This window comes from Camelus ferus, chromosome 8 (genome assembly GCF_009834535.1).
Source record: "Camelus ferus isolate YT-003-E chromosome 8, BCGSAC_Cfer_1.0, whole genome shotgun sequence".
Classification (NCBI taxonomy): domain Eukaryota; kingdom Metazoa; phylum Chordata; class Mammalia; order Artiodactyla; family Camelidae; genus Camelus; species Camelus ferus.
This window is the reverse complement of record NC_045703.1, coordinates 57,967,229-57,981,630: the sequence shown is the minus strand read 5'-3', so window position 1 is coordinate 57,981,630 and position 14,402 is coordinate 57,967,229. Positions and strand designations below refer to the sequence as shown.

The following is a 14,402-nucleotide window of genomic DNA, read 5'->3' as shown; positions in this document are numbered from 1 at the left end:
ACAACTATATAGGTGATTTCTGTGTGTCACATACTCTTCCAAGTGCTTTATAAACATTATTAGCTTTATAATATGCATCTTTGGGTTTCTGTAAGATAATAACTGTTCATTTTACAGATAATAAAACGGATACAGTTAATAAGTGACTGGGCTATGAACTAAGATTCAGTATACACAGTTTGGCTCCAGAGTCTGAACTCTTAACCACTAGGGTATATTGTTTCTCAGTGATAGAGAAAATCCCATCTTAAGGTAAGTAACCAAATATGGAAAGAACTAAACTTGACAATTAGTACAAGCTGACTGCTAACCAAGGAAGACATTCATAAGTTTATGTTATCCCCCAATTCAAAATCATTCTATGGAAATTGAGATACATATTTATTTTGTATGAACAAATGTCATTTGATTGGGATCTAGGAAGCTAAGATTGTTTTAACTTTGACTAAGATCCTAATGGTAAGGCCCAAGTCTGTCATGTTTACAAAACGTATGCTCAGAAGCTAGCATTAAGCCAGCACATAGCAAGCATCCTACAATCATCTACAGAACTAATGGGGATAGGAGGACAAAGTTATTTTAATATGTGAGAGAAAAGAATTGGTAAAAATTACATGAATCATAGAGGAAATTATTCTGCAAATTAGAAAACCAGCACACAAAGCAGTGAAGTAATCTGCTTAAATTCATATAGTTAAACCAAGACCTGAGACTCCAATTTCTCTATTTTTTCTTAAACATCATAAAAGTGAAATCCTATCAAAATATCTACATTACATGGTTACACAACAATGTGAATGTACTTAACACTACTGAACTATACACTTAAAAATGGTTAAGGTAGTGAATTTTATGTCATATACATTTCTGCATAATTAAAAAAAATTAAAAACAGAAAAAATCCACACTATGAAAAAATACAATTGAAATCACTACATACAATTCCTATTTATATAAATTTCCACTAAAATAAGAAAATTTAACTACTTATTAAGACAAATGTTACAATAAAAACCTTGAATTATTTAACAGTTGTTCAGAAAGTAATGAAATAGTGATTTATAAACTTTTCATATTTTTCTTGCCTTTCCCAGTTTCAGATGTAAAAATGCAAATAGCACAATAATAAAGTGGAGTAATTCAACTATTAAGTTAGCCTAAACCCACTGTGGAATGAGGAGAAAACTAACTAGGCTATTGCTTATTGCATTTCAATGTCAACAATAAAAATAAGCAGTGTGGTAGTTATTATAAGTACTCATAAATAATCCAGGTCTTTTTCTTCTCAGTTATATGAGTAAAACCAGGGATGGCCATGTGACTTGCTCTGGCCCAAGAAATGAGAGTGGAAGAGATATGTATCACTTCCAGACGGAAGCTTTAAGAGCCAAAACATGCTTCACCATATTCTCGTCTTCTCTCTACCATAGTGACTAGTAATACTGTAAAGACTGGCTGTTCCTCAGCCAAGATCCTTAAATAAAAATGGTAACGAAAAGGAAGAGAGTTTCAGCAAATCCACAAAGAACACATAGCATAAGTAAAAATAAACTTTTGCTCTTTTAAATCTTTAAGATTTTGAGAATATTTTGTTACCATAGTGTAACACCAGTCTATTCTGACTGATCCAGATATAAAAACTGAATGCAAAGCAGTTGAATAAAGAAAAGAATGGAATCCTATAAATGAAGGAGATGGAAGGACGGGCAAGGAATGACAGGATTTTGCCCCTTCACCTGCCTGGGGCAGCTGTTCCAACAGAAGGCTTCCATCAGAGTACAGATTACAGGGTATTATGAAAAATCCTGAATGACGCAGAGTTCAAGGTGAGGAGTGGAATAAGACTTGCCACCATGGGCAGGTTCCTAGAGCTAGGGGAAAGCCTCTACCATGCCCTGTCCCCTCCACCTGTAGCCAGGTGCCCAGGGAAAGTAGGCTCCTCCGAAATGCCACCTCTCTCCATCCTGCCACTTGAGGAGAGACTAACAAGGTTCATCCATGAGGCACCAGGCCCATTTTTTGGCACTGAAGTACACCAGCTGCCATCCAAGTTTGCAGCCATCCTAGAGCATTTTGTCCAAAGAAGATATTCAAGGACCAAGTTACTCAAGCTACAGTTTCTTGTTTCATATTGTCCTAATAAAGGCTGAGAAAAACTTTGAACAGGACCAAGCAGTTTCTGCTGGTCAGCTGGGTAAACTGTATTACAGAACTCAAAACTGGGAATTTCATCAGTTTCATTTCATTTGTAACTTTTAGGACCAATTCATGTAATTGCACTGGCTGTGCACTGCGTAACAGCACCCACCCAAGGAGGGGAGTGGGAGACTCTGAGGCTGCATCCATCAAGAAGGGCTACTCTTTTGTATTTCATACAAAGGGCCTTCTATTTGTCAAGATATGTGCCTATAGGCACCTTATAAACTAGCTTACTGTTCCTTACCCACATTTACCAGAACTTCTTGGAGACCATCCTTAGGGGAACTATAAAGGAGACTCATTATATACCAGACAATCTTGGCACTGACTGCTCTGGGACTCCTTGAGGTTTGATCCTTCCTCCATGAAGATTAACCATGATAACCTGCAATATATGTTTGTGAAGCTGGACCACAAACTGCCACATTCTTGTGTCTCAGTGAGGAATATGGGCATGCCACTGGCAAATGAGGCATCAGAGGTGTTCTTCTACTAGAATTCTACATTCTGCCAGCATCCCTCCTGTGGGTGGCGGCTTAAGAGAACTTTTACAGCACTACACGGATCAAATGACATCACTTTGATGTGCTAGAATGCAGGATTCCTTAACTTTGACAGTATTCATATTTTGGACCAGATAATTCTTTGTTATGGGGACTGTCTTGCACATTGTAACATATTTGGCACTAACCTTGGTTTTTATATACTAGATGCCAGTAGTACTGCTCACCTCTCCCCACCCCCAATTGTATAAAAATTGTCTTCAGACACTGTCAAATGCCCTCTGGGGGGTAAGCTTGCACCAGGTTGACAACTACTCTGCTAGACCTACACTTCAGTTTCCAGCAGGTGGTTTGAGACTGACACCAAGGAGACGTGTACTGGGACTAAGATGCTCATTACTACCTCCACCAGCCCTATAACATTTGAGGCTGATGCAGGGCACTCCCTGAGATCCCACAGGCAAATAGACTACGAAACTGCCAAGTTGAAAGGCTGGCCCTATTCCCGTCGGGTAGAGAAAAACTGAACCTTGACTTTTTGCTTGCTCTTTCTCCCCTATCTCCTCCCTCCTTCCTTCCATTAACTCCTTCTTCACTTCTGCCCTTTTCCTAGAAGTAGAACTGTGATTCCAAACCATATAGATGATTTATCAGCCCAGATAAGATGTTCCAATAGCCCACTTTGCTACTGCCCCCTGCTAGCTCTGGTCTGGCATACAATGTAGACATGTCCTAGTGGTGGCTAGAAAAGTCTGAACTGCTCTCTTTCCAGCAGCCTCTTTACCTTGCCTACTTTGGAGGGCTACTGTGGGCAGAAGCCCAGGCTCAAACAGACTGATCAGTTTATATAACCTGAACAAACTGATATTTATCTAAGCAGGAATGTGGCCTGATCCTCATACATGGATTGAGCAGTCTAATGCCTGCCTTTCCACAGGTATGGCATGAAGACACTAATTCCACTGCATTTAGATACTATGTAGATCTAGATTTCTTAACCTTAACACACGCACATATACATATATATTTATAAATGTGCATCAAAAAATTTATTTCATAAGCAATAGGGGAGAGGGGACTATATTCCTTACTCATATTTTATGCCAAAGTAAGTTCCATATGAATCAAAGATTAAGCATAAAAATGCAACTGTAAGAGTACTATAAGAAAATATGGGAGAATGTTTAAAAAGGCTATTCTATCAAAGCACAAAATTCACAGGTCAGGTGAGAGACTTCTATGACCAAGCTGTTCCACTTCTACAAATTTACCTCACAGGAGTACTTGTGTAAGTGAAAAAAGAAATATATGTAACATAATATCACAACAGAGCATAATGAATAGCAGACCAAAAATGGTATCAAGGTCCATTTATATCAGATCCAGTCCTGGATGTATTAAATGTCTAGTCAACTGATGAAGACTGACTGAATAAATTATAGTACTTCAATACAATAAAATATCATGCAATTATGAAAATGACTAAGAACATTAAAATATGCCAATATTAAACAAAGGAAACTTTCTTTTTATTGACTATGTTTTAAAGTTTCTGAATTATTTTTTGTGAATAAAATCCATCATAAACAAATAAAATTCAAACAAAAATTTCAAAGTAGAATTACAAATATCCTTTATATACTGTAACTGAGAGAATTCTTACCTTTCTCTGCAAAACTTAAGTGAATGTAGTATGGCAGGTCTCTTTTGACGTAAATTCCACAAATGTAAGGTGTCATCAGCCAAGGCACTCACAAGAGCTCCCTTAAAAATAAAGTGTAACATATTTTATATAGAGTACATTTACAAACACTGAAGCTACTAAAGAGCTGGCAAAAAAATCTCCTTCCCAAAATTTCAAAACTTTCTGCAAATAGATTTAATTTTGAGAAACATTTGCCTCACCCAAATTCTGAACAGCAGAATTTGTTTTAGTATAAACTAAAAGTATTCTATGATCTAGTTGAATATTACAGGTGATAGATTTGGATTATACGGTTGACAGTATATAGTTATACAAAATTGGAGGTTGGACTATAAGTTACTTGGTCCTTATTGTATACACTTCCTTGACTAAAAGAGAGAAACAGGATATGAAGTAACCTCTCATTTTATTTGGCTTAACACAAATTCTTATGAATGTCCTCTGCCTAGATCATAATTCTACTCCTTGAATGATATGGAAAATAAAGATAGTATTCAGTACACTGTAATTTCAATGTCCAAAGGGTTGAACAATCTGACTTAATTTAGAAAGTTAAAACACTTGACATTATTAAGAATAGAGGAAAAAAAATCTTTGGCAGTATGTAAGAATCAAGCAGGGGGGTCAGTCTCACCCCAGACTTCACAAATCAGGATTCTCACAGCAAGGACTTATGCAGGTGTATTTTAAAAAATCTCCAGAGGTGATTCTGATGTATGAATCAGATTAAGAGTTTATGAAGTAAGGCTGATTTATTAAGACATATGAATGTTTTTTCCTCATGAGTCAGATGCTCTTTACACTGAGAGAATAAGACAAAAGATGCAACATGAAGAAGTTATATTAATTTCAAAAAAGAGTTGCAATTCTAATCCCTCAGGTTATTAGGAGAAATCTTAAAATCTTCCTCTTTTAAAATAGGAGAGTTTCTCATTTTCCAAGAGAACTAAAATAGTTCTGAAGACAAAATTTACATTAAATGACCTCCCCAAGTCCCTTCCACCTCTGGAATTCTATGAGGGCTACTCTACTGTTTAACTGCTATTGCTACAATATGACTTCTGGAAAGCAGAAATACATAAAGTCCACATACCCTCCCTTTCACTAGAAAGCATCCTTTTGTCTATATCCCTTTGAAGCAGAGAAACTCAAAGGATTCAGAGTATCAAAGTTTGTATTTTTCATTCTTATTTCCACCATAGTTTTGGGCCAGGTCATCTTCTTTTTCAAGATGTTTGCCCCATTTTAGCAACGCAAGGAAGAAGAGACGATGTAGAGCCAAAATGGCAATGACAGCTGACCACCTATGGTGGCTCACTTACCTACATAGGGTTTTCCAAAACTGAAAGTAAATGGTCACTCCCAATTGTCAGATTTCCATAGCCATCCACATTTAAATATTCATATTTTGCTAAGCATTTTTAAAAACTGTCATTTTTAAGTACTTAAAATGCAACGTTTAAGCATGTAAAGTAAAATAACGCAGTCATAGCAAAGAACTTTACGGTAAGTTCTATAGAAAGAATTCTGTATTATGAATAACAACAGCATCAACTAGTTAAGATTGCTAAAATTTAGGTATACAGGTAATCAATCTGCAATATGGTATTTACATTGTCTCATACTGCTTTAAAGATATAATCTTAACACAAATATGAAGATGGAGAATAGGTTAGTGGTTGCCAGGGATTAGGGACTGAAAGTAGGAGGGGCACAATTATAAACTAAGAGAATTCCTTCATGATGATGGAACTGATTTCTAGCTAGTTTATGCTGGTCATTACACAAAATGTATGTATATGATAAAAGTGCACAAAACTACACACATACAGTGAGTGCATGTAGAAACTGGTGGTAAAATCTAAATAAGGTCTGTACTCCAATTACTAGTACTGTACTGATGTCATTCTCCCGATTTAATACTGCACTATTGTTACATAAAATGTTACTATTAGGGGGAATGGGGGAAGAGTACATAGGACCATTCTTCTGAAACTAACTGCCAGTCTATTTATTTCATAATGGAAAATTATTTAAAAATAGAATCATCTTACATATGAATTCAGCAACTTTCTAAACTGTGATTTTGTGTGTGTGTATTTTAACATTTTACAATGCCTATTATTCAGTCCTACACAGAATACTGAAGTTTTTAAAAACAAAAAAAACACTTCCTCTGATCCTGAAAAACCTACAATTGCATATTAGTTGGATCATAGTTTTACTAAATTTTTTATATTACCCTCTTTAGCTTTTTACACCATGCTGCCTCTGTTAGATCCTCTGACATGAAAAAAATAATTTCAAAAGTATCAAAAGCCAAAAGTATCAACTATTTTCTTTCTCTTATATGCATCTAAAAATGTATTCCATGGAACCTAAGGACTTAGGGGCAAAAAGAATGTCTGTGAACTCTCCTCACATCTAAGTATAGCAGAACCTTTCCTGGAGTAATTCATTTTTCTTCTTTTTATAACCAGCTTTTCCTGCCTGTCACTACTTGCAGTAAACATCTATTGTCATAGCTCCTCAGACTTTTTTAAAACCTGCAAACACATTGTTTACTCTGCTGATAAAACAGTGTTTCTCTAGCTCCCTCCAAACTTTATAGTCTATCAAAAAGACAGGCAACATCAATTACTGCAACCAATATGTGATACCAACAAGAACTTTGGACAATAACCAGTTTCTAATGGATTTTGGTTTCCTGGTTGTATTTCAAAACAACGCATCAGAGAAGTACATTTTGTTATTTATAATAAAGTCAATCTTTGAAAAAAAATTTAATATAGATTTTTGTTACATAATTTTCAATATTCCTGAAATAAAATTTAAATGCAGCACCTTGTGCCAAGAAGATTTATCTTATGCCATTCTATTTTCAACACTGTTTTGAGAAGCACCTTACATTATTTATATAACTGTCCATGATGATGCCTTAAATTACTATTAACTTTGACCTACCAAAAATTCGTTTTTGTTCAAATATTTAAACATGAATGCATGCAAGAATTCTAAAAAATGAGATGTGGCCCTATTTCATATATAAGCAGGAGAGATTAAAGCAATTCACTAACCTCATTAATCAGGAACTGAAGCTGGATTACTGCAGCTCCACTGTCATGTTGGCAATAACATTCTACTCCTGGACGACCAAAGCTGTCATTAACTTCATTAAGGAGTTTATGGTGTGTGTGGGCTTTTTATAGCAATTGATAAGCTATATAAATAGACTCAAATATTCCAATAACCTGATATTCAATACAGCATATCAGCTGAGGTCGAGATACAGAGTTAGGTTTATTACACATCAATCTGATCAGCTAGTTTCTGTGGATAATCAGAAGTCTCAGACTTCAGGTCTAAAAGAAATAAGACAACTGTCCCTTTTAGGGAAAAAAAAAGTGTTAAAAACAGCAAAGTACAGAACCAAGCTAAATAGGTTCAATCTACTTTACTGTGGCCCAAGTCTTCTTTTTTCACTTAAAATAAAAAGAGGAAAAAAGCCGTTGATCTGTGGAACATCCTATTTTGCCCAAGTCAACAAACAAATCTGTAAAGTAGACAAATATTATTTTGGAGTATTGTTTTTAGGACCAATAATCTTTTTTACTGCATTTTTCATTCTGTAGTGTCATTTTTAAATAGTGTAAGCTAAAAATATAATAAAAAACCACATAACTAAGTTTATACTTGTAGCATGCTATATCACCAGTAAATATATCAGTCTTTTACAATATGCTTTAATAGAGTAATAAGCAAAAATTTATTAACTTGCATATAATAATAGGAAATGCATGGCATTTTCTATGTGTTGGGCATTATTTCAAACATGTTATATATTAACTCATTTAATAATCACAATCATGACGAATATATAGTTTCGCCATATAAACAGATAAGGAAACTGAAGAACAGAGAAATTACTGTGCCCCAAGTCACATGACTAGAAGGCATGAATAAGCATTATAGCTCCAGACTCCATACACTTAATTAATACGGTATGCTGAGTAAAGAACAAAACAAAACAAACAAAAAAAATCCAAACATAGAACTTATTATGTGCCAGGCATTGTTATATGCCTTTTACCTTCATAAACTTGAAGTCATTTTAACACACTACTACACTGATCTACTTGACATTGAGTTAATATATATTAAGTGAAAATAAAGTTAAATCTAAAAATAAAATTTGATGGAGTTTAATAAAATTATAGCCCTGTTTATACAAATTCACATTCAAGTGTGTAGACTACTTTTATATTCTATTAATACATGCCCTAGGATTCTTAATTAAAAATAACTGCACCAAAGCTTAAATTCCTATTTTCTATATACTTTTTCCTTTTGATTTCTAGAAATCTTCGTAGGTGGTATTTATTTTCAATGGATTTTTTTTTTCATTTCATTACTGGCAACTAACTCTTCTATTATTTTATAAATGTATAGACTATTTGAGCATGTTTAGCTTATAGTATCCAACTTTTTAAACACCCCAATTTTTTTATTATTACTATTATTATTACCTTCAAAAAATGGTATTTTTGCTACATCAATTGACCAAACGCAACTACATGAAGCTAGATTTCAAATTACTACTGTTGGCACTTGGTAGTGCCAAATCACATCCTGTTCATCCATTTCTTCTGTCAGATGACAGCAAAGACCTTGTCCTTTTAGTCAATATTTCTAATTTATAAGTAATTCTAAGAAATCACTCATTTCTAAGTAATTCTAATATTTTCAGTTAAATTATTCTTTCTGGAACCAATTAGCAGATTCTATAGTCCTACTTAACATGAATGGAGTAAAATTTCTCTTATCTAAACAGATCAGGATTAAGTAAATAAAAAAAGTGAGCTACTGTAGAGAATCATTACAATTCTACTGACCTTATTTTTTTCATAAACCATACACAATTTTGCTAATCTTGTGATACTAGCTAAAGATATTTTTTTAAGTATGGATCTATTACAATTAGGGTTCAGAATTATTTTTCAATAAAACACAGTCATAACTACCCAGGTATAAAATTTGCAGTTTAATTTTTTGAAGTGGAACTTTAAAGACACTGGCAATGCTATCTAAATGCGGCATTCAAAAAGAGTCTTATTCTTTCTTTTCCAATTGTCTACTGTTGTCTTATCTACACTGGCATCAGACAGGAAATTTTAACTGATTAACCTCCAGGAAGTCTTCCCAAAGTATCTATCTTACATTTCTACATATTAAAAAATACACATTTGCATTCACATTTCATCAGTTTACATATTACTAAAGTGAATTACTTGAGTATAATATTAAGTACAACAGGCATAAGCAGATTTCGGAATAGACAAAACTGATTCTTGATAAGTAAAGAACATGCAAATAGCTTTACTAATTTGGGCCTCCTGGGAAATAGCCTACTAGTCTTGAAAATTCAGTATGCCCTGGGCATCTATCAATATTTTATTCATAGAGAATGAAAAGTGTCTAAATCCAGGAAGTCAGTTACATGGAGATCAAGAAAGATTTTATTCTTACTCTATGTGACACTATCTCAGACAAAACTGTACTTTTTATGACATTACAATTGTCATTTTACTTCTAGCTAAGATGATACATACACTTTTTAATAATAAGAACCACTTACTGAGTATCTACTAAGTTTTAGCCACTCTGACTTAAATCCTCAAGGTAACTCTGAAAGGTTATCATCCATATTTTACAGATGATAATTCTGAGGCTCAGAGAAGTGGTTTTTTTTGGTTGAGGTTACTACTGATTTCTTTCCCTTTTCCTTTGGATAGGGCAGTACTATGCTGCAGCCAGCCCTGAAGGGTACTACCACTAAAAAGCCCTATGGATTGGGGGGACAATTTATAAAAAACCATTACTCTGTAATAACAGAAAGTTTAAAATCAGATTGTAAGGAATGGATATTGTTTAAGTATAACTGAGATGTTAGTGTGGAAAAGGACATAGTTTTAGAGCAAGTAGTTCTCAATCCTGGTAGTATGGCAGAATTCTGCCTCTACTGCAAATTGACTAAACCCAAACTGAGAAGAAGCCTGAGTGTACTTTTTGCTGTTGTCATTGTTTAGGGGGCCACAGGAACATCTGAGGCATGACGAGAATTTAGACATCTAGTTTTAAGACAGTTCATATGCCAACTCCTTAATTAGTTGCTGTGACCTGAGGAGAGTTATTACAGCTCTCAATTTTCTCTATAAAATGTAGATACCTATCTAGTGTAGCCTGCAGAATGGTGGTGAGAATTAAAGTTATATACAGTGTACTAAACAAATGACGGCTATTATCATTATTTAACAGAATGTATTTATTACTTTAACAAGAACTAAAGTTACAGTGAACATATCGTAATTAAGAAAATGTCAAGTCTGAATATATTAGATCATAAAAGAGCAGGTCATAGATGCAAATATTCATATTCTTTCATACCTATAATGATCATTGCTTCCTGCACACATGGTTCTCCTAATATTGTCATTACTGAGTGTTAACAGTTGTATTAAAAATGGTCAATCATTATAATAAAGACCTGCCTGATAAATTATTCATTTATTGTGGCTATGTTCAAAATTAAGTGAGAAAATAAAGTATCTGAAATTAAAATGAAAAAATCCAAAAGGAAATAAAATTACATATTGAATAATTCTATAAAGATACTTATTAGATGCAGAAATATTTATTCATTAATCTGATGTCTACTCCTCTACATACGGATGAGTCAATTGTAAGGCAAAGCCAAACTATGAGGCTACATTATTTCTTGGTGTCAATTTATCTCACTTTCTAATTCTGAACTCCAACGTATTCTTTTTAAAATGTTATAATCTTCCTATCTCAGATACCTTTAGTCTTAATATTTCTACTGATCACCTATCAAGAGCTATGATGTCTACCTAATCCTACCAGTCATCTTTGTTTCTAGAGTAAACCAACAATTTCTCTGACCCATGACACATGCCAGATACTTCCTGTGCAGCTACACTGATGGTTTTTGTCCAGACAAGTACCACGGTACCTCCTGAAGAGGGCCTACAGAAGGCAAGGCTGTTTCGTTGGGAGCAGAGTCTTTAATGCAAGTCCTTGAATTTAGACATGATTTTCTGGGCAAGTAGACATTTGGTCCTGCCCAAAACGAACATAACACATTAGCCCATAAGACATTTGATGCATTCCAAAAGGTCTTTGACATTTGGTCATATTTAGTCTTGTCCAAAACATACATGGAGACAGTTGGTCCATGCCATAAGGTCTCTGATATTAGTCCTTTCCAAAATCAGTTTGGCATAGACCAAATACGTTCCTGGACATTTTGGATAGGACCAAGTATCAAGGACATTTTGGCATGGACCAAATGTCTCATAAATGTTTTGGACAGAAACAAATGTCCTTCAAGGAATCCTCTAAGTAAGAGGATAAGAGAAAAAGAAATATTTAAGAGAAAAAAATAACACATTAAAATTAGCAACTAATGAAGAATAATCAGGAAGAGATATGCAAGACAGATAAGCAGAAACAAAGACTAGAACCAGTAAAATCTTTTATTTTATAATGTTGTACCATCAAATTCAAATTCAGAATAAGCATTCATCCAATTGCCTAAATGATTATTATATATTTGGTTGGAAAGGGAGGGAGAATGGAGGAATTAGGAGGCTTTTAGTACATTACCATCAACATCATAGCAGTTGAGATTTACTGAACACTTAATATGTGTCAAGCACCACATACTACCTCTCGAAAATACCTTATTATAAGTTCTGTTTTTATAAATAAGTAAACTTAGGTACAACAAAGTTAAATAATTTGCCTGAAGTCGTACAACTAGTTAGTAAGGAAGATGGGGTTTGAACTCAGACAATCTTAACTCCAGAACACACACAGACACAATATAAATCATCAAGCCTCAATGACCCAAAAAGAAAGAGCCAACTTTCACATGTAAACATAACTTTCTGACTTATTTTAAGTCATTTTAAAACTGGAGTATAACATAAAGGAAACATAATCAACATTACTAAAGTCAGATTAGTCTAAATCAATAAACTAGACCAAACATAAATTTGGGTAGCAAGTAAACATCATAAAACCAATTAGACATAAAAACATGCTAACCAAAAATTTTTTCTCGAGACTCATTTTTCATGTTACTTGATGGTAGTAAATACCTACTTTAATAACGAAGCACTATGACCAAGTATAAAAAGCAAAAGGCTGGAGTTCTGTATTCTAATTCTAGTTGAAGGTGAGATAGCCACCTTACAAATGTCATCATGTGCAAAATGATGAACCAACCAACATTTTAGAGACTAAAGCTTTTTGAGAGGAACAGTTCTTAGCAAAGTTAAATAAGATATTAAAAAAAAAAAAACTCTGCCTTCAAAAAACTCACAGAAGCAAACACTAGTAGAATAAAGGACAAAAAACACATCATCATCTCAATAGACACAGAAAAAGCCTTTGATAAAATCCAGCACTCTTTCATGCTAAAGCACTCAATGAGAAGGGATCTTCTTCAGCCTGACAAAGAGCATGTATAAAAAACCCACAGTTAACATTACACTTAATGCTGAAAGATTGGATGCTTTTGTGCTAAGCTCCAGGAAAAGATAGGATGTCTGCTCTTACCATTTCTATTTAACATTATACAGGATGTTCTAGCCAGAGAAAACAGGCAAGAAAAAGAAATACTAAGTGTCCTTACTGGAAAGGAAGAAGTAAAGTAAAATTATCTCTTCATGATCTTGGAGAAGGAAAATTCTAAGATTTAGAATAAACTAAGAAATCCATTAAAAAACACTATTAGTATGAATAAATGAGGTCAACAGGGTTGTACAACATAAGATCGATATACAAAAATCAATTGTACTATATACCTAGCAATAAACAATCTAAACTGAAATTAAGAAAACAATTCCATTTACAATAATATCACAAATAATAAGATACTTAGGAATAAATTTATCCAAACAAATGCAAGATTTGTACACTGAAAACTACAAAACATTGTTGAAACAACATCTAAGTAAATGGAAAGACATTGCAGACTCATGAAACAGAAGACTTAATATTGTGAAGATGGCAATATTCACCAAACTGATCTACAAAATTAACATTAATCTCTGTCAGAATCCCAGCTGTTAGGAGAAACTGACAAGCTGACCCTGAAAATTTGTACGGAAATGCAAGGGACCCAGAACAGCAAAATAATCTTGACAAAGAACAAAAGTGAAGGACTCACACTTCCCCAATTTCAAAACTTACTACAGTGTTACAGTAATCAAGAAAGTGTGGTATTAGCATAAGGGTAGATATATATAGGTCAATGGAATGAACTAGGAGTCCAGAAATAAACATTTATGACAATTGACTTTGACAAGGATGTCAAGACACTTTAATGGAGAAAGAACAGTCGTTTCAACAAATGACGCTGGGACAACTGGATATCCACGTGAAAAAGAATGAATTTGGATTCCTATCTCGCAAATACTAGCTCAAACACTAGATCAAAATGGAACAGAGACTTAAATGTAAGAGTTAAAATGATAAAACTCTAAGAGGAAAACATATGAGTAAATCATTGTGACCTCAGTTAAGGTCATAGTTTCTTAGATGTAACACCAAAAGCACAGGTCACATAAGAATAGATTACTGGAATTCATCAAAATTAAAAACATTTGTGCTTCAAAGGACACCATCAAGAAAGTGAAAAGACAACCCAGAGAATGGGAAAAAAATATTTGTGAATCATTTATCTGATAAGGATTTAATATCCAAAATATACAAAGGGCTTTTACAACTGAACAAAAGGACAATCCAATTTAAAAATGGGGAAAGGAAATGAACAGACATTTCCCAAAAGCAGATTTGCAAACAGCCAAAATACACATGAGAAGATGCTCAACATCATTAGTCATTAGGGAAATGCAAATCAAAACCATGATGAAACATCACTTTACACCCTCTAATATGGCTGTAATAAA

At 34.0% G+C, this 14,402-nt stretch overlaps 1 protein-coding gene across 5 annotated transcripts in view; it reads right to left on the bottom strand.

Annotated features, from left to right (window-relative positions):
* STXBP5 (syntaxin binding protein 5) overlaps window positions 1-14,402 on the bottom strand; it is a 156,903-nt gene that overhangs the window by 123,457 nt on the left and 19,044 nt on the right. For all 5 annotated transcript variants that reach the window (XM_014559948.2, XM_006185439.3, XM_032485110.1 and 2 more), the window contains exons 3-4: window positions 7,485-7,566; window positions 4,366-4,466 (exon numbers count right to left, since the gene is read on the bottom strand). In XM_014559948.2, coding sequence (XP_014415434.2) covers window positions 4,366-4,466; window positions 7,485-7,566 — 183 coding nt within the window. The remainder of the gene's footprint in view (window positions 1-4,365; window positions 4,467-7,484; window positions 7,567-14,402) is intronic.